The sequence below is a fragment of the Rhinolophus sinicus genome, linkage group LG09, assembly GCF_036562045.2.
Source record: "Rhinolophus sinicus isolate RSC01 linkage group LG09, ASM3656204v1, whole genome shotgun sequence".
In the NCBI taxonomy this organism is placed as follows: Eukaryota; Metazoa; Chordata; class Mammalia; order Chiroptera; family Rhinolophidae; genus Rhinolophus; species Rhinolophus sinicus.
This window is the reverse complement of record NC_133758.1, coordinates 111,926,511-111,947,977: the sequence shown is the minus strand read 5'-3', so window position 1 is coordinate 111,947,977 and position 21,467 is coordinate 111,926,511. Positions and strand designations below refer to the sequence as shown.

General features: G+C 39.2%; 1 protein-coding gene across 12 annotated transcripts in view; it reads left to right on the top strand.

Annotated features, from left to right (window-relative positions):
* The window catches only part of IMMP2L (inner mitochondrial membrane peptidase subunit 2), a 538,968-nt gene that overhangs the window by 30,808 nt on the left and 486,693 nt on the right, over window positions 1–21,467 (top strand). For all 12 annotated transcript variants that reach the window (XM_074341010.1, XM_074341012.1, XM_074341011.1 and 9 more), the window contains exon 4: window positions 21,005–21,108. In XM_074341010.1, the coding sequence (XP_074197111.1) occupies window positions 21,005–21,108 (104 nt within the window). The remainder of the gene's footprint in view (window positions 1–21,004; window positions 21,109–21,467) is intronic.

The window sequence follows — 21,467 nt, the reverse complement described above, 5'->3', positions numbered from 1 at the left end:
AAGACATCTTAGCTATTGCACAGCTTTGATGAAAAGAACATGTTTGGACTATGGGGTTCAGCTGACATTTGGACAAAAAAATTGGAAAAAATTCCTGTCTTCAAATTTATCTAATGATGCAAGTACTAAAATAGCTGGCAGAGTGTGTGGCAATCCCTGGAAGTCCCCGAATAACCTGCAGGGAACACACCTGCTTTTATTGACTCTGAGGCCTCGGAGTTATAGCTGGTGTATGGCTGTGGGTTGATTTGTTGTGAAGGAAGGGAGTGCACTGGCTGTGTGGTGTGTCTTCTGGTACCAAGGCTTGAACATATGCAAGAAAGGCAGACGAAAGCAAGAGACAGGAAAGGAAAAAGAAAGCATGCAGAAGAGGAAAGAAAATAACATAGATCAGTTGGGTGATAGAGGATGATGGCGAAAATTAGGCAGCTGGGGGCAGTGAGCAGGACACAGTGACACCGAGGGCCAGTGATGGAGAGACTCAAGACAGAAAAGTGCTCTGGGGAAGGGTTGACCGGCTCCCTAACAGGCCTCCCTTGGAATCGTACCCTCGACTGCTGGCACATCCTGCTGCATGTTTGTGTGTGGCGCCATGAGATATGCCATCTAACCATCCATTTGACTTCTCAGTACTCATTGAAGGAAGCTGTGTGCCATTTTGAAGGAATTCATATTGGTGTAGGTATCAGTCTTGATCATTTGTTGCGAAGTTCGTCAGTTTACCTGTTTATTCAGGTGGAAAAATCATTTCTAGTCATTTCTGTCATTTCAAGTATATGAATAATTCTGCAACTCAGAAGGTCACTTTGGGATATGGACAATAATAAAAGGCACTGGTAACTGTGAGGTGGAATAAGCAGTTACTTATCAAGTGGCTTGTAAGTTCAAAACACTATTTTAAGTGCCGTAGGGCAGTGGTGAATCAGCTACAACCATCTCCACTAAAGGTACTTGTACTTTAGTGGAGGAGGTTCAAGAATTACTAATCTGGGATGATGGCTACATCTTCAGATGAGATTCATATAGAAGATACCAGACTGTCGGGTAGATGTTTGGCCAGTGCCTGGTATATCCAGAAATCAAACTTGTTTGGTTCCACATACCATTTTGGAGAATGGACCTGGAAATTTTCATTTGGAGCAGAGCAGTGCCAACCAGAGAATGTATCTTCAGCCCCTGCATTATTGGCTATTGTGTTAACTTGGGGCTGTTTGCCCCAAGATTTCAGTGGCTTCCAGACAGATCTTTGTTTCTTACTCCTGAGTCTGGCGGTTGATTGTAGGTTTGGTTCAATCTGCTTCATGTATTATTGGGGCCTAGACTTCAGGACACTTTGCTGTCTGGGGTTGCTCTTCTCCTGGGTGACAGCAGGAGACAAGAGTTCAAACACTCAGGAAGCTTCAGTTCAGAACGTCCACTCTTCTGTCCACATCCCATCAGTCAAAGCAAGGTCACGTGGCAAAAATCTGGTTAGTGAGATCAGGAAGTACATTTCTTCCACGGGGAAGACGTGGCAAGGGTGGGAGGGAAGGAAGAATGGTGAATAGGTAAGTACAGCCACCACGGATGGGCATTGAGACCCCCGGGACACGTGGCTGATTGCAGACGTAATCTAAAATGTTGTTTTTTACCTTTGGGTCTACCGAGAATGACCTGAGTCTTTATCGTCCAAGACTGACACACTTGGAAGAGGTGGCTACTCTGAGTCACTGAATTCTGGAATGGATTGATTCATTTTAGATGTCTTTAGGTTAGAAATAGCCCAGGGCCAAGTGGATCATCTCTTTAGAGTGGTTTTTCTTAAAGATCCCTGTGTAACTTGTAGACATGTCATTTAAGGAAATCCAAGGATTGAAAGATCGAATCTCATTAAAAGGACATGTAATACCAGTCCTTTGGAGTATATTGAATAAATACTGTTATAGCTGCACTGGAAATTCACTTTGAATAGCAAATTTTGTGTAAGAGCTGTTTTTGTGTCTTAAAAATTCCGTTGGATGGGATTTAATAGAAGATCGTTTTCAGGATTCCCTCTTATAAGGAATAATTCTTTACTTTTTAAACACTACACAGTGGTTCCTTTTGTAGGTTAGGTAGGTTTCCAATATTAATTTACAATTAGGTATCTGGCTGCAAGAATAGAGGTGATCAAACATGGAGACACAACTTGTTGAAAGTAAGTCATACATGAAAATAAAGTTTTTAATGGTATAATGACATAATTCAATGGAAAACAGGATTCAGTTTATAAAACATTTGATTTTTTTAAATAAAGTTGTCAAGGTATATCCATGATTGGTGAGATGTACCCTTTGCAACGCTCTGCACATAGGGATCTTGCAGAAATTGTTGGTTAATGACTGTTCGCATTGGTGGGTTCCCCTCTAGTGCACACGAATCCCTTCTGCTGGTTGCTGAAAGGTTACTATGAAAGTAGGTGCCTTTTTAAAGAAGCACCACATTACTCAACCTTAATTTAAGTCAGGAAATGAAGACTGATATTGCATACAGTTGAAACTACAGAGGAAATTTATGTGAATGGAATGCAGTTATTCAAATTAGAAGTTCAATCCCTTACAGAGGCTTTTAGAGTAAAAAGGTGCCCTCGATTAGTTTAATGACCTCACACCAAAGTTCTAGATTTGATTGGAGTGAGAGTGCCTGCAGCAGGGTCACTGGTTCTAGAAAAGGTGTATGCCTTTTACATTTAAAGTGATGATTTAAGAGTTTACAAAGTAAGTGCAAGAAATAATTGTAAGCTTCCTTGTCCCGTTTTTATTGCAATTGCTACATTATTTTGATATCGTACACCATTTGCCTCTTTCCATTTTACGTAGCCAGAGGGGAGAAAACTTGAAAACACTGCTACACAATAAATACTAGCTCTCTAGCTGAGACTTCAGAGAACTATTTATGCAGAATATATTAGAAAATTAGAGGATGTGAGGGGAGATAGAGTTTCATCAGTACGGAGGTCTTCATTCATCAACACCACACAGTCAATTGCTCCAAAATTGCCTTGACTTCCGGCGACCTGCAAATGAACCTAAAGGAACTGGTTTGCAATCGGCTTCTTCGACTGCTACCTGGCTCTTTGTAGTCATTGTTTTATTTCCCCGCTGAGTTTAAAATTAAAAGTTCTGTTTAAAAAAATGAGGACAGAGGTTCTCTCCTCTCTCTCTCCCCATCACATTTATTTTATTAAAACCTTTTTAAAACCTGTAGTGTGCTTAATATGCAACAGTTATTGTAGGTTGTAACTATTATTTTGAATTCTGAGAAGCCAGATACAAACAGACTCTCAAGGAAAGGCTATATCGTGCTTTATGCACCAGAATTTAACGTCGAGTTAGGGAGTTTTATGTTACCTGCTGAATTTGCACTTCCAAGATGCAGGGATCCATGGGGATCCACAGGGCACACATTTCCTGTGATGCTAACACTCTGTGTTCTTATTCCCCTTGGTCGGCTGGGGCTGACTTTGACAGAAGCCGGGAGTTAATGCTTTATTGGCTTCTGTGTGTGCTTTCTTCTCAAATTACCTTTGGCTCAAAAATCTCACCTGAGGTTTTCACCCCTTAGGACGTTATGCGTTTTTATGTAGTTCTGCAATCTGTCATTAATAGAGAATTCAAAAAGATGCGTTTGGATTTATAACAGCAAACATATGTGATGCTGAAACAGTTGGTGAGTGATAACTTCATAATGTCTCTTTGTGGATTTTCTCCTCTTCCTATGATAGAACAACAGTATGCCTCTGTTTTCTGTAGCCAGAGTTGTAGCTGTTATTTAACACTGACTTCATAATGCGTTCTCTCTCTCTCTCTCTCTCTCTCTCTCTCTCTCTCTCTCTCAATGTTAAAGCAATTTTAGACTTACAGGAGAGTTGTAAGGATAGCACAGAGAACTCACATGTATTCTCCACTCAGATTCACCAGTTTTCAACATTTTACCACATTTATTTTATTCTCTTTCCCTTTGTCTTTCCCTCCCCCTCCTTCCCCCCTCCCTCTTTTCTCTCTTTCTCTATGTAATATGTAACACATAGAAACCTGTGTTTCTATGTATATACACATACATGTACACACACACAAATGTTGTTATTGAACCCTGTGGAAGTAGGTTGCACACATCACGCCCCTTTCACAATACTTCCGTGTTCTCTTCTGAGTCACGATGCTTGATAGTAATGTTGTTTTTTTTTCATAGATTTTAAAATTTAATACCTTATTCAGATTCATTTGCTAGAACTCTTACTACCTTAAGAGATATTGACTCAAGTTTTGAACTTTACATTTAAAAAAACTGAGGGAGGCCAGATATTTGAGCTAAGTTCCCTAAGCTCACACAGCCATTACGTTTTAGAGCTGGCTTGAACCAATTCTGAGAATGCCTTTCAATTCACTAAATAATAACTAATAAAAATTGTGCTTTATCGCTATGCTGTCATGCCTCCTGTAACATTCCTGCTCACAGAGATACTTGGTCCCATTTTATTTTGGTTTATGGAATGGTATAATTAGTAAGTTGTTTAATTTTGGGATGGCTTTGTAGTATATTTTGAATTTGAACAAAGATAGAAAGTAAGCTTATTTTAGAATGGAAGATGAAGGATTTTAAACTTAGATTGATGGAAAGTACCCTATTTTAAATGGAAGATTCTGACTTTATAAGAAGGAATTAGACTTCAGTATCTGGAAATACGGTACAGTAGACATCTTCAAAATATTCCGAATGCGAAGGTCATAAACAAGTACAACAAAACAGTAAACATCTTTATAGATGCACAATAACCTTGGAGGGAGATAAGGGAAATAATCAGAGAGCACAACTAAAGGGAAATACATTTCTAGAGTAGTAAGTATGCATCAAAACCATCAGCTGTCCTATGGACATTTGTCGAGTCTTGCTAACTTAAAATTTTTGGTTTTAATGGTCATATCAGGATCAGACAATGAGGTGTATACCAGGGTGCGGAAAAAAGTATACAAGTGGACACTTTGGTCAACGTTGCTCAAGCAGTAGTTCGCCGTAATCAGAAGTGTCTGGACGCTGATGGGAACCACTCTGAGCACTCTTGTAATTACAGAAGTCAAAGGTGACTTGTATTCATCTTTTGTTATTGGTATATATTGAATATTACAATTTTAATACAGTTTTCCTTTCTTAAAATGTATATACCTTTTTTTGGCTCCCTCTGTATAAGATAGAGAGTTGGAACCGAAATTCTGAGTCAATTCAAGACTATGGAATTAGACATATCTTTAGAGAATGGATAAATTAAAACCAAAATCTGTCCTGCAAGAAAAATTGTCTAGGGTCTGAGTAGAGGGGGAGCCCTAATGTGGGATTGGAGTTTGAATTCACATTCACTACATCTAAGAACCCTAAACTCAGAGATCAGTGTGCAGTGGCCCTGGGTTCAGAGCAGCCACAGGTCCCAGACAGCAGTAACGCCAGTCTTCCTGGGCTCATGCAACGTTTGACGGACCTGATCTCACAGTAAAAATACCACCGAAGGAAATGAGCCCTGAGTGAGGGTCAGCGACAGCCTTTAGCAGAATCACACCTGAAAGACTTTAGGTATTAGAACTATCAGCTATTAAATGTAGTAAGTTTAAAGAAATTCAAGAGGGAACTGAAAATACGAGAAAGCAACGCAAGATTATTTAAAATGATCCAAGTATCATTTTTATCACTGGTGTTAATATATTTTTAAGGTATAAAATGGTAGGTTAGGTTAAAAAATCCTTATCTTCTACAGTATGAATCTTACAACGTTTACAATGAAATATGTAATAGCTGAGATTTATTAGGTTGGTGTAAAAGTAATTGCGGTTTAAAAGGTTAATAATTGCAAAACCCACAATTTTGCACCAATCTAATACTTTAAAGTAATATGGGAGGAGGAAAAGTGGCGTGGGGCTACAGATGAAACAAGCTTGCCCACGAGTCGTAATTGTTGAATTTAGATGATAGGTAACATGGAAGTTCATTATACTATCCTGTCTAGTTTTTTAAAAACAAGTTTATTGATGTATAATTCATATGCCATTGAATGTATCGATTGTGGGTGATTCAGTTATTTTTTAATTAGATGTATGGATCTGTACAATCATTATCTTTGAGAATATGTCCCTCACCCCATAAAGATCCTTTGTGCCTGGTTCAAGTTCATGTTCGCTCTCCCTTTGCCCTAGGGGACCACTGATTGGCCTTTCTGAGCATTTCCTGTAAATAGAAACACACAATAGGTGGTGGTTTGCGTCTGGCTTCTTATACTCACTATACGTAGTGTGTTGTGAGGTTTTTTCATATTGTATCATGCATCAGTAGTTCCTTTTCATTGCTGAATGGTATTCCATTGTGTGGATATACCACATTTTGTTTCTATATTCACCAGGGATAAACAGTGAGGCCGTTTCCATATGTTCATTATTACGCTGCTGTGGACACTTGGTTACAGGTCTCTCTGGGGACATGTTTTCATTTCTCTTGGGCACATACCTAGGAGTGGAATTACTATGTTGTATGGTACTTTTATGTTTAAATTAAAAGAGAAAAAGATGCCGAACTCACACTGGGGTGGGAGAAAGTGTGCTGACTAGCCCTGCCGGCCCTCTCATGCTGTCTCTTTGCTGCTGGGGCGGGGAACTCAAGGGGACATGCCCAGTCTCACTGCTGCCAGGTGTGGTGAGGGGGGTCTAGCTCCCTGTTCAGCCTGCTGACAAGAGTGTGGGGCCAGTTTTTCCTTTGCTGTTTGGCTGGATTAGGACAAGTATTATAAAAAAGGTTTTCTGTTCACCATCCTTTTTCTGGTCCTTTGTCTGGAAAGCAGGCTTTTCTTCAGGTGTTATTGTCCTGCCTATTGGTGGTTCCTGGCTGCAGGCTTCCCCAGCGCCCCACCTAGGGTACATGGGAAGCAAAAAGATACCCCAGGGACCTCGCCATCGTGTCGTCTCATATGTCCCAAGGTCCTAGCTCCAGTCTGTTTTCTTTCCCCCTTTCAGAGTCTTCCTGTATTTGCTCTTTGCATTATGTCTGGGGCTGTAGTAGGAAGAGAGAGGGCCAGCCATGCAAAAGTGGACCAGTTCTCCGCTTCGGTCCTGGGCTGTAGTCTTTACTTTGCCTAGTAGTCACGTGTGACTGAGTTCTGGCCAGTGGAGAAAGGATGACCAGTCAGGTGACATTCCCAGGCCTGGCCCATCAAAGCCTTCTTTGGGAGCCCTGCTCTCCTTTTCCCTGTCTGCTGGCTGATGGCACAGGGTCCAGGTGAGGACGCTGAGGGCACAGGAAGTGGTAAATCTGTAAGCTAGAAAGGACCTGGGCTTCAGAATGCTTGGGTGCAGTACGTCCACTCACTGCTGAGAGTCTGAGGTTTTTTTTTTCAGGCAGTTGCCTCGTTTGGCTACGTAGCAAGACATTGCTATACCTTTAGCTCCTTCCTTTTCTTGTCTTGAACTCCACTGAAGGCTAAACTCAAGTCCTGTTTTCTTCACAGAACTTTCCCCAATTCTGTCACTCTAAATTTAACTCGTGATTATAAATTCTTTCGTATTGTCCTCTAGTCGTCTAGTTATTTCATAGGTTAACAGTGATGATACTTTGTAAGCTTCTAAAAGGAAGGGACCATGCACCTCTCACCTGTTCGCTCAGAGGGATGCTCACTAAATGCATATTCAGTTTGTTCTTTGAAATACTGAAGTGTCTGAATAATTAAACAGTACAGAAATATGATAAAATGAAATTATCGTTGCAATTTTTCTTTGACTTTGAGGGTGTTTCTGCCCTCTTCACCTGAAAACTTTTTAGCTCTTTGATGAATCGGTGATATTCTTTATGACTTTCAAACCTTTTTGCCCATGACTCATATTAAGTAATACAGTTTTTCATTGTATACACATTCACACAACTGAAACAAAAGTTTCATGTAATAATACTTAAACCCTAATTACCATCATTATGTGCCGTGCCCTCTGATGTTTTCTATTCTGGTCTCTCAACCCATTAAGTTGGTTCTATGACTCATGCATTGGTCATGACCTGTAATTTGAAAAATGCGGCTATAATTTTTGCTGGAGGGAAGGTTGGAAGGGTAAAGCTGCTTCAACTGAGCTATCACTAAGGGAGGGGAGCATGTTAGCTTTGATCTGAAATTTGAAATGTGGGATTGTCGTCCACGTTGTAAGCAGTCAGTGCTATGACAACCCATGCACTGGAAGCCCCTGATCTGAACAAGCCCTCCCAAGTCAGGTGGTCCTTGTGCCATGTCGGGTGACACCACCTGGGTGCTTCTTCATGAAGAGTGCTGAGCCCCAGTCCAATCTATGAAGTTAGAATCATTGCCAGCACCTGGGAATCTGCATGGCGACAAGCTCTGTAAATACTGACATTCGAGAACCTGTTCATTTACAGAGAGCCCCAACTCTTGGGTGGGGCCAATTGTTGGGGCATTTGCTAGACACGGGAACTACTCTGGCTTGAAAAACCCTGATTGCCTTGGTTTAGTAATTAAGCTTTTGAATTCTAACTCTTAGGAACTTTTAAAAGTACGTTTATTCCTCATCTTTTGTCTATTAAATTATTCATCACATATTTCTGCTAGTTTTACCTTAATTTATTATTTCTAATTGCTTATACCAGTGGTATAATTTATAATATTTTTGATTCTTATTACCAGTTTATATACTTTGTTTTTATTTCTTAAATTTTTAAACGCGTGTTTTGCACTTTGTGTCTTTAAGAGTGGTATCTTTTAATTTTTTTCATTTAGTTCATATTTTTTTGCCAGCTAATTTCTTCCCCCCTCTTTACATTATAAACCATCTTTTATTTCTGTAGTTTTGAAAATGACCAACAGGAAGCAGAGAGTGTCAGCTGAGAGCATAGCCCGTTGACTGGCGTGGGGGGTGAGGAGAACTTAGAGTAATGGTCCTCAGTGAATCACATCTCCCTCATTGATTTGTATAGTTTCCTTCCACGTGGACTCTGGCCATGTGACTTGCTTTAGCCAATGGGGCATCAGCAAGTGTTACTGAAGTAGGAACTCGGTAAACACTGGGAACACGCAAGAAGCTCAGGCTGTCCTGCTAGAGGGGACCCCGGCAGACAAATGAGGCATCCTGGCCAACAAGACCCAGTTATATAAATGCCTGACAGGTGCTAGGGTCACTTTGGACATTCCAGCCCCATAGGAGCCCCAGATGATTGCGGCCACATGCATGAGTGACTCAGGAGAGATCAGCAAAGGATCTCCCCACTGAGTGGAACCCAAATGGCAAGATCGTGAGCAAATAAATGGTTGTTCTTTTAAGACACACAGTTTTGGAGTGGTTTGTTATGAAGTAAGTGGTAGGTACCCAGAACAAAAATTCGTGTTATTAGTGAGGTGTTGCCAAAACAAAGTCCTAAAAGATGTAGCATTAGTTTTGGGACTGGGTAAGCAGTTAGGGGCTAGAAAATGGTGCAGCGATTATTGGCAAAGCCTTGACAAATGACAACTGTTAATAGAAACTGGAAAGGTGGTGAGGAAACTGTTGTTGGAAATGGAAATGATAGTGACCCATGTTTTACGGTACTGACACGGTTTTTAAAAACCGTCTCCTGTAGGAACTTGGAATAGACTATATGTACTTAACAAATTTATAGATGTGGCTTAGGAGAGTTCCAGGTAGAATACTGAAATTGTCAGTTAGTTTCTCATCGCTTTTTGTAAGATATTAGAAGAGAGATATGAACTTAATGCAGAAAATAGAGGGAACACAGGATGTCCAGGAATTTCTGTGTTGGAAAATAAGACTGTTTCTTTAGCAGCCTCTGGCAGGCAAAAAATTCTCAAAGTAAGTGGCCTGGGGGTAAATATCAAATCTTCCCTGGAAGACTCTTTGTTGAAACCTCAGAAAGATTTAAGGTGTGATTTAGTAGATCCTTTTAGTTAGGCAAAAGAGATGATAAGATTATAAGAATCTTAAGGGTTCTGTGTCAGTTGGATACTTGAAAGTAGAGAAAGATCTAATCTGAAAAGATTTATGGATATCCTTTTAGGGGGAAGGGAATGAATTCTCATTAGGAAGTCTACAAAGTTTTAAGGGGACAGTCAGTTAAAAAAGGCTCAAGTTGCACCCTAGGATCCTACTCCACTCAGGCCTGATGCATATTGGTAGGTAATGGACTTTGGTCCTGTTGCGGAAGTAGGAGCAGACGGTGGTGTTCTTGGAAGGGCTACATGTATTTTGCATATTGGAGGGATATGAGTCACTGAGTCCAGAGGGTAGGATTTTAGTAGATTGTTACATTGACACCTCCTCCCCACACCCCCAACTCCCATGAGTCATGCCTTTTGGTTCCCAAGCGCTTGTGTGGTCCCCTATCCTGACCCTTGGCTTGGTGATATGACTTCTGTTGGCCGGTGGAATTAGAGCAAACATCGTGCAAACAGAGGCACCTTAGCTGCTTGTACCCTGGAGCTTGTCCCTTGGGACCACTGCTATCTCTATGATTGCAGAGGCCTGAGTGATCAGATCAGACTAGCTGACTCACTGCCTAGCTAAGCGTGGCCTGAACTGCACAATCAAGAGCAAATAAATGATTTTTGTTTGGAGTTTTGTTTTGCAGTAGTAGGTGTATGTGTGTGTGTGTGTGTGTGTGTGTGTGTGTGTGTATACACACACACACAGACACATAGCCTTGCAGGTAGCCTAGCATGGACTTTTATTTAGAATTCATAACTTTGCTTTAACCTGTAAACCCACTTAGATGACCCTGTATATTATCAGGTTGTGTAATGTCGACTGGCAAAAATAACTCTCCAGATAAATCCATAAGAAAAATGGTTTATTCTGGGAAAAAAAGGAAAAAACCAAAAACCACCACACAGTGCAGGAACGGCACACGTTCAACCCAGGGCTCCAACCGGCTCCCACGTGAAGAAGGAAAATAATGGCTGGGTTCCAAGATGGCTGTTCTATTCATTAGCATCCCTCCCCCTGAAGTTACCAGCAAGTTCCACAGGAAGTCAGGGCTGGAGAGTCAGCAGGGGGCCCAGCTCCACCCACAGTCCTCCCAGCTCCATGGATAAGCGTCCCAACATGCCAGTTCACTTTTATCAGTAACCGTATCCTGTAATTTGCTAAGAGTGCAACAGAAGGGCTGAGACGTACTTAAACTGGCTTCCATACCCATTCCATCCCTGTCACTGAGGACTGGCCAGGGCATTTGGTTTTTTCAGGGATAAGTCCAGGATGATTTGCAGGACCAGGGGGCTGATGCTGCTCAAACCGCCTGAGGCGCAGAAGCCGCTGGAGGGCTCTGTACCTACCTCTTCATGAACTATTATTATTCTCTTTCCACCCTCAAAGTCATCCTAAGGTCTCCTGCCGGGGCAGAAGTTTTCCGCCAGTTTTGCACACGCTGTGTATGCACAAGCATGTTTTCTAGCTGCGCACGTGCACGGATGTCCCCATCTGTACATGCGATGCGGACGCTCACCGTGGTGTGGATGCAGGATTTCCCTGAATAAAGACGAATCCAGTCCTCTGTTCCGGGGCGCGCTGCTCTGGGAAGGGACTGTCCCGGGTGTCCGGAATTGTCTTTTGGCTGGTGACTGCGAGTAATCGGACCAGGTTAGGTCCAGTAACATAAGTAATGTAAGGACTGGATGCTTTTTGACCCCTTCGTCTGCCACATGCTTTCCAATTCCTTTTGACAGGTTATTTGTTTCCTACACAATTGAACCCTTTAATTTTAATAACTTTGACTCATGTAATTCAGGGGTCCCATGGACCACAATTTCTACTTATTCGTACTCTAGAATGGTTCTGGTTTTTTGGTTTGTTTGTTTTTTAATTGATGCAGCATCAACTTAAATAATGAGGAACTAAAGGATCAAAAAGCCTGTTGTCTCATTGTCATAGCTTGGTTCACCAATCCTGCACAAATGAAGTGAGTAGATTGCTGCACCTTTATTCTGTTGGGGATGTGGTCTCCTTGGACTGATGTGCACCAGGGGAAATCACACCAACAGCCGCCTAAAAACCTAGATTTATTTGATGAACCATTTTCTGTTCTTCACATCTTACTATGAACTTTTTTTTAGGTCTGGAGGACCCATCAGAGAAAAAGGTGGTTTCTTCTGGGCTTTGGAGAAGGACCAACTAGTGGATAAGAAAGCCTTTCTCAATTTTATGAGGAAGTTAAAGCTTTGTCAGTGTGCAGATGTATCCATGTTGATGGCCTGTCTGACAGATAGCAATCTTTCTTTTGGTAATACGTAGAAATGTGTATTTACATAACTTTTATATATCATTAATTATACATGACCTACTTCTTATCATGATTAATTTTAACTATTAAATAGCTATCTCAGTATCATTTTTATTAGCAAGAAAACACCATACACATATTTAATGATAGTGTTTTATAGTTATTGCATTATTGCATTCAACCAGAAAGTCTGTAGATTTTAACCTTGCAGTGTAGTGATTTGAATTAAGGGGATGCATAAACACTAAAGAATTTGTTAAAGAAGAAAACAAACTAAAAATATTTGTAATAAAAATATACAAAACTAAGATGCCTTTCCCATTTAAAAAAATTAATTGCTTAGTTCTTACTCTAAAGCATTGTAGGTTGATGGGGGGCAACTTGGAAAATATAGAAAAATACACAAAATAAATAAATACGCAAAATACACAAAGTAAAAATACTGTTCATCACCTTCCAGAATTGGTTACTTTTAAGGTGTTATATAATACTAATAGTTAAAAAGTATTGACTGATCAGTGTTCCCAATATTACAAATTTGATAATTTATTCAAATTTGATAATTTATTAGCTATCCCCCACAATCCTGTGATGAAGGTACCAAACCATTTTACAGATGAAGAAACAGGAAAAGAGAAATAATTTGTTAAAGATTATACAGATTAAAGGCCAGGCCTTTGACTTCAAAGTTTGCATTCTTAAGCTATTACTAATTCTTCTCATCTTTTTTTGCATAATTCTCCTTCCTCTTGCCCTCTCTCCCTCCCTTTCTTCTGTAAGTTGGATCACACCAATTCATTTTTTTCATTGATCACATTTTAACCTAATTTATTTTGCTAAAGATATCCAAATATCCTTAAATATTTTTCTGCAATGTAATTTTTAATGTCTTTTAGTATCCATATATCATATAGTTTAGCCATTGCTGATTTAATCAGTTTCCTACTACTGGTATTTAGGTAGACTGTATTATTCACCAATTATTAATAATGCATGATGAACATCTTTGCACCTATTTTTGATTATGGATTTCTTTAGATAGCTTTCTAAATATGATAGTTCCATGTCTAAAGATAAGACCATTTTAAAGACTTTAGATACATTTTCGCAAATTACCCTTCAGATAGTTTTTAAAGATTTTTATTTATATGAGTAATATATGAAAGTGCCTGTAAAACTTTGATGTGTCACTTTGTAGTATACAGGAAATACAATTAAAGATTAGGAGAATGAAAAATTAGCAGCTCACTATGCTTTCAAGTTAAATTAATATGGTATAGGTCCATTTTTAAATTTTATCAATACAGCTTTAAAGGCCTTTTTAAAGAAAAATTAAGAAATTCAGTATTCACAGACATGCAAGTTATTTTTATGTGAATAAAATTTCAGACAATATCAAAAGGAGGAAATGAGTGACCCCAATTTTAAGTGGTGAATGCTTAAAGAACTCTAAGTCTGTAAATAAGCACATGACATTAGAACAAATTTTATTTTAAAAAAATCAAAACCAAAACAAACCCAAACTCTTAAATCTGAATATAAAGTGATTAGATCCACAGTTGGATTTTCAAGGGTGAAGAATCCCATTACCTACCATAGCACCTGGCAGAGTTGGAATTCAGTAGTTTTTCACTGATGAAGGAATGAGTGAGTGAAAGAAAGTCTGAGTGAATTTTTATAGCTTCACAGCCTTAATGAAGGCGTCCTATTTTCTTTGTCCTTGGAGTTGGACGTGTGAAGAATATATCTGTATTCCAGCTCATGTGGGAGCTGTCTGAAGTCTACACGTGAGCAGAGAGGCTGCCAGGCCTGTGTGGTCTGGTGGGGGTGACTGTCTAGGCCAGAGCTCTAAGGTGACTCTGGGAAGAGGGGTCCCTAATGGGAACTTGATGATCTCGCCAGATGCTCCTGTGGGGAGTTTGTGGACGCGGGAGCAGGTGTGCTCAGCCCATTAGTCTACACTTATTAATAAAGTGCCAGGTGATACTAGGATTTCATAATATAACTTTCCCAAGATGCTTGATGGTTTGAATGCCCTCCTTTTAGCACTCAAGTGTAATGTATGTGTGACTGTAGGTTTTAATCACCTCGCCAGGTTAGGGGCTTGAAGGTCAAAAGTTGGAATAATTTTTGAATTAGATGGATGGTCATTTTAGGGGGTCAGGCATTAAAGGGTATGAGTAATAAGTACCCTTTACCTGAAGGAATGCTCCATCTCTAACTTAAAGCTCTGTACAGACTTGGGTACAGTTACAGTCTATTTTATGAGACAAATCTGAGAACTCCAGAAGCCATGCACACAGTAGAGACCCCGAATAGCAAGGGAAGGAAGACAGTGTTATAGACCATTTTACTCACATTGTTTCAAAAGTGTGGCATCAAATAATAATAATAATAATTATATAATCAGAATGTACGTGCATTTTAACTGTACTTCATGCTTCCTGGTCAGTGATGCAATGTGAAAAAGTTTGAAACAAATATTACAATTTCAGTTTCTTCTCTTATTTTTTAACTAATATACTCCCCCATCCCTGCACCAATCACTTCTCTTTAATAATGGTTTTTCAAAAGAAGTAAGATGGATACTCTTGGTTCCCCATAGCTGCAACTGGGGACCATTACATTGAAAAGAACAAAATTTAATATTTAAACATTTTAGATTGTATGTAGCTCAGGTGGGTGGTGCTCTTTATACACCAAAAGGTTGGAAGCATGGCTCCTAAAGAAAGGAGGTTTAAACCAGCCTTTGTTGGTAGACTGTAAGTAGTAAATTGTAAGCTTTTTTTAAGTTAAAAAATTAATAAGTAATGAATAAGACGTTTATAGAAAATAATCAAAACCAGAATAATATCATTTACTGAGTGATGGCCGTGGCTAAGTAAGGGATCTGTTATGTCTCTGAGAAATTCTCTAGGGGGCTTCTATGTTCCTAAACCAAGACACAGATTCCCCCCAAACAGTAATATGATTTGAACTTGGACACAAGTGGACAATTTAAGATATCTTGACAATAACATTTGTTTGTAAGAGGAATAAAAATCCTTCAGCATGGTCTTTGATCAGCAATAGCATTAAGGCCCAACTTCTGTCTTGTACTTGTTTCAAAAGCAGTCTTGATATCTACTATTTCTCGCTTTAGCATAATTTATTAATATCTGTTGAAATATGCTGATGTACATAGTCTTTCTTAGAGTGAAGATATAGTACTTAGGTCAGAGCAAAGTATACAATAACCTCCTTTTAATGTGACTTAAAAATTTTCAAAAACAGGAAAAAGGATCAGGAAAACAGGAAAATCATGATCTCATCAACAGAGCTAAGAAGTTAGATTTTTAATGTATATCTTTTTATATGTGTAGGTATCTGTGTGTATATTTTAAAAATGATGATTTAAAACAAATGTGCATAGTGTTTTTATAGAAGATATTTATAACTAAACTGTTGTGTACATTACGGTTTTTTTTGGAATCATTCTTAGAGGTAGAACAATTGAGATCCAAAATAAAGGTATGCTTGCTTACTTTACTTACTTAAAAGAAACAATCCACCAAGAATTTAGAAATGAGGGGTAGAATTTTCAGCCTGAAGATTTCCAGTTTAGTATTTAAAAGGAAAAATGTTTCGGGCAGTATGTAAAAGCTCAGTCTTGCAGAAAGAACACTGGACTCGACTTTGTTTTCCTTTGTTCTGTGGTTGCTCCCCTCATTATCAATCTCATTTGGTGACTGCTTACTTTGTATCAAGGATCCCCTCATTTAATTCTCATAGCCACCCAGGGTGTCGGTGGTACTGTTACTCCCATTTTATAGATGGAAACGAGGCTTAGAAAGGTGAAATAATTAAGGTCATCTGGCTAGTAAAGAAATGGAGCCAAGATGTGAACAGCTTTTTTGTCTTCAGAGTAGGGGCTGTCCAAAAGACTCCTCCAAGTTTGGTTTTTAACCGTTGTGCTCCATGGTAGAAGCCAAGGACTAGATGGAGTGTGAGGATGCAAATCATTGAAGAAAAGATGGGCAGGGCAGCTGTGGGCTTCGTTTTGTTCTTTATTGGTAATTCCAATGATTGTCAGGATGTTTCCACTTATTGCTAGAAATCTCCTAACTACTGGAGGAACATCAGACACAGTCACACATTTTGAAATACAGGTAGAAACACGTAGTTTAATTTTTGATGAGGTTTCTAACATCCAAACCTTTCTGATTTTAAGTTGGTTGTAATTTGGATATAGTCTCTGGGAATCTAGGATCTAAAGTATTAACAACATAACAAGAAAATGTGGGCTCTGTTAACATCAGTTTCCCAAAGTTTATGACTTTTAATTTAGATTTCATGTTTATAACTTCTTTGATTTGAAAAGATTGCTTGCTCTGTTTGAAGCACAACATGCCATTCCCACAAGGGGAAGAAAGATGTATAATTTCTAAGTAATGACATGGTTTACTAATTTTTCTAAAACAGCACCATCCAAATGAGTTTTTCTTAATTTTTCATATAAATTTTTCATTTTGAAGTTAGTGCATTATTTTTCTCCTCAAAAGTTGTTTTAGAAAACTCAGGAAGTGAAGTGTTTTTTTCTTTTTAATTGTTTAATTGAATGCAGAGAACTGTGATGTTTATAGTGCTCTAGACTATGTTCTCAATGCAAGGAAGTTTTTCTTTATGATAAGTGTTATTCATATTCATTTGTTCTTATTCATAAATGAACAGTAAACGAGAGCTATTTTTTGTGATTAGCTTTATTTCATTATGGATGATAAAACATGGTTCAACTTTATTCCTTGATGTCACACAAAAAATGTCTTACTAATTAATGCAGAATATGTTTTCTTTGGAAGAGATGTACACATTGTTTAGATAATGTGCATTGCTTAGGAACCTTCTTGTTTAAATGTGCTTTTAAAAACCTTTAGGGTGGCCAGTTAGCTCAGTTGGTTAGAGCCTGGTGCTAATAACACCAAGGCTGCCAGTTTGATCACCACATGGGCCACGATTGAGTGGCGCCCTTTTAAAAAAAAAAAGAAGATAAAAACCTTTAATCTTTTAAACTTCAAAGTATAGAAACACTATTTTCCAGTCACTCTTCTGGGCATACAAAAGTGGACAAGATGTGATTTCTGCAATTGAGAAGCTTACAGTTGAGGGAGAATCGTATGTGTAGGCAGGTACCTACAACAAGGTTTTAAGAACTACGATGAGAGTTTATCTAAATTGCTAAGGGATCACAGATCGGGGAATGGTTCATTTAACCTTATGTAGGAGAGGAAAGGTAATAAAAGAAAACTCTGTTGTTTCCTTTATAAAATATACCACGGTCTTTCAGATATTGACTGATGATTCTAATATTTTACTGTTTGAAATTAGACATGCTTCCTTCTGTTTTTTGTTTTTGTTTTCCTCTCCTGCATCAATCTTTTGTTTATAATGCATTGCCTTTTGGCTCTAACAATTAGCTTTAGGAAGGTTGGTCTATGAGTGATTATGTAAGGGAAAGATAAATCCAAGTGTCAAGATTTGAGTCTGTGGGGATTCTTTGGTCCCCAGCCTTGGAGCTCCAGGATGTAAATTCTTGATTTCTGTAAGGAAATTGCAGTGTTTTTTTTTTTTTCCTTAAAAACTTTCCTTGAAAGATAGGCCAAATTTTCCAAGTAGGGAACAGGCATTCTGGGCAGAGGGAAAGTCTGATGATGGGAGACTCAAAGAGAGACTTTGAAATTGAGGAAGGCTCTGGAGTCTTCTAGCATGGGGGACAGGGTGACTGACAATAGTACTGTTAACTAAGGAGGGCAATAGATACGTATCATTGCGGGTGGACTATAATCTCTGGTTTGGGCATGTTAATTGTTTTTTTATTCTTTCCACTTAAAGTTATTAATCACCTCTGTGCTCAGGTGTCAAGAACACAGACATAAGAAATGACCTATCATCAAAATGCGTATAGACTCTCAGAAGTAGAGACAAGGCAATAATTATACTACGTGTTGAAATAAGCCATGACGTAGGTGTAAATGAGCAAGGCTGTGATGGGGACTTGGGACTTTGGATCACTTCACGGGGAGAGAGAAAGATGAGGAATATTAGGAAAGCATTCCTGTGAGATTGCCTCACGGTGTTCAAGTGTTCTGCAGTAGGAGTTACCCAGATGGCAGGAAGGAGCAAGATACGGTTCAGGCAGAAATATTTGCTTCTATGATGCCTTGGAGTGTGAGTAAAGAACCTGTGTATAGGGCACTGTTTGTGGTGGAGTGTAACTTGTATGACCTGTGACAGTGGTGACTGACAGCGTCCTGCAGATCATGTGCATCTTGATTTTTATCTTGAAGACTGTCATGCTGGTAGTAATGGGAAACTAGTAAAGGTTTTTTTTTACAGGACTTTATTGGGGAACAGTGTACACTTCTAGGACTTTTTTTTTCCAAGTCAAGTTGTTGTCCTTTCAATCTTAGTTGTGCAGGGTGCCGTTCAGCTTCAAGTTGTTGTCCTTTCAGTCTTAGTTGTGGAGGGCGCAGCTCAGCTCCAGGTCCAGTTTCTGTTGTTAGTTGCAGGGGGTGGAGCCCACCATCCCTTGCGGGAGTCGAGGAGTTGAACCAGCAAGTATCAACCTTGTGGTTGAGAGCCCACTGGCCCACTGGGAATCGAACCGGCAGCCTTCGGAGTTAGGAGCACGGAGCTCCAACCGCCTGAGCCACCGGGCCGCCCCGTGAAGGGTTTTAAATAGGGGGATGGCTTGATTAAATAAGATGCCCAGCAACCAATTAGAACTATGTGCTAGAATCTCAGTGAAACAGTTGGGGTTGGAGGACAAATTTAACTAGCAGTTACAATAATCGATAAAATGTGTGCCCTGTTTAGTTGCGGAGACAGACAGGTAAACAAAAATGACATTACAGTACGCTAAGTGTTGGAGTATGAAGTGCTGTGTATCGAGTACTCGTAGCGTAGGAGGAAGTGCTTTGGGATTGCGGATTAAGGAGTAGTTGGTATGTAGGTAGTGCTTGCAACTGAGGATATTGATGAGATTTTCTACGGAAAGCACTCAGTAAGTATGGGCTGTTATTAATATTTAATTATTAATTAGGTAATAGGTATAATGATCACCATTTTACTAGTAAGGCATTGAAACATAATAAAGTAACTTCCTTAAGATCGTATAACTAGAAAGAAATGGGATTATTTCTTCCTGAATTAGAGGTGAGGTACTGATTAACGGTGATACCTGGTGAGTTATATGATGATTGGTGCTTGAAATATGATGATGGTAGAGAGAAAAAATGAGCCGTAAGTGAAAGATGTTATGAAGAAAAAACCAAAACAAAAAACCTTTAGCTTGGTCATTGGTTGGCTATGAAGTGAAAAGATAACTAAGATTTTAAGCTGGTTGATTGGGAAAATGGTAAATAGGACATGAGAAAATAAGGAAGAAAACTTATTTTTTGGTAGGAAATGATGGCACATTTTATTTAATCATATTGACCTTTATGTCAGATAGTCAAGTAAAATGGTTAGCACGGAATTCACAACTTAACATAGAGATATTTAGACATTATCACATAAAGAAGTTGGTAGATGCTGTGGGAGTGTTTGAAGTGGGAGTGTTTGAGGTCTTTAAGGATAAACAATAGTTCTTGGCCACAGAAAACCTGGGGAGTCAAAAATAAGGTCACGATAATAGCCCCGACGCAAAATGTCTGCAGTGTGGCCCGCATCTGCTTTGTAGAAAATCTACAGATAACTCCACGGATCTTTCAGAAAGACACTGTCACTATTGCTCCCGGGCCTGGCTGGTGTTGGCATCCGTGCTTTCCTTGCTCCCACCCTGGTCGCTGTGGTTGTCTCCTTCTGCCAGCACCATCAGCGAAGGTTCCCAGCACCACACAAATTGATGTGTCCCCTCCTGGTGTCCTCAGAGACGCTGTGGAATCAATGGTGAAAAAGGTCACCTGTTTTTCTTATTCTCTGTGCCACCACTGCCACCTTAGCGTTCCGACTTGTTATCCATCACTTTCTCTGCACCCCTGTCCACATGACAGGTGTGTTGACTTCCTGCTTCCTCAGTCAAACTCTTATGGATCCGACCTTCGGATGAATTTGTACACACAGTGTTTCTCAGTTCTTGCCCATCAATCTCGAGGCACATCGAGACTTGTCTGAATCCAAGGATGAAGCCACTTACGAGGCTTAAACTGGGACCAGGACCCTGGCCACATGCTCTCGCGAGAAAAGAGAGGTCGAAGTGGGAAATACCCACATTTTCCATGGTTGTCCCATCACTGTGTCTTCTGCTGTCTTCACTTCTTCATATGGGTGTTTTCCTTGTTGATTTGAGATTATTCTTGTACTGGAATGGAACGACGATGTGTACTGTTGCAGAATTAGCATCTATCTGAATATTCTGTTGCAAGGTTTGATTCACTTCTTCCTCAAGTTTTTTTTTTTTTTTTTTTTTTTTAATCCTTAAAGCTTTCCATACCTCTTTCCGGGAATTTAGTAAAGATTTAACTATCCAGCACATTTTCCTTTGATATAAGTATTGGTAATGTATTTGTTTCCTGGTTCACCTGTGAAGAACACCGATAAGCCTTTTTGAAAAGTCATCATTGGCAGTTACTGTAGAAGGGCAATTTATTGAGAGGAACTCTATTAGAAATGTTTTGTTGCACCATGCTAGAACTATGAAGAGCGAGGAACCATGAAGATGGGCAAATACAAATGATAGATGTGCTTCTTTCTCCTTATTTTGTAGCCTTCCTTGAATCCTGGCGGGAGCCAGTCATCCGATGTGGTACTTTTGAACCACTGGAAAGTGAGAAATTTTGAAGTCCAACGTGGTGACATTGTGTCATTGGTGTAAGTAAATCAGAAACATACTATATTTGCAAATAAATTATAATTATCCAATTTAACTAGTAATCTGCTGCTAATACTGTATTGTCAATTATTAAATTAATAGGTATATTTAAAATATACTGTGTTTTAAAAAATCAATTTTGAAATGTACCGAAGCTATAAAAAAGATTTTTATTTTGTATTTAAAATGTGTCAGTTGATCGACATACTTGGATATGATAAAATACGTTTAACGAAATGTTGATTAGAAATTATATTGATCTAGAGTACATGTATTTGGTATTAGTCCGGATTATTTTGAAATTTTGCATCTTGGAAGCAATATCTTATTCTTATGTTTTGTTAGTTTGTGTAGATAC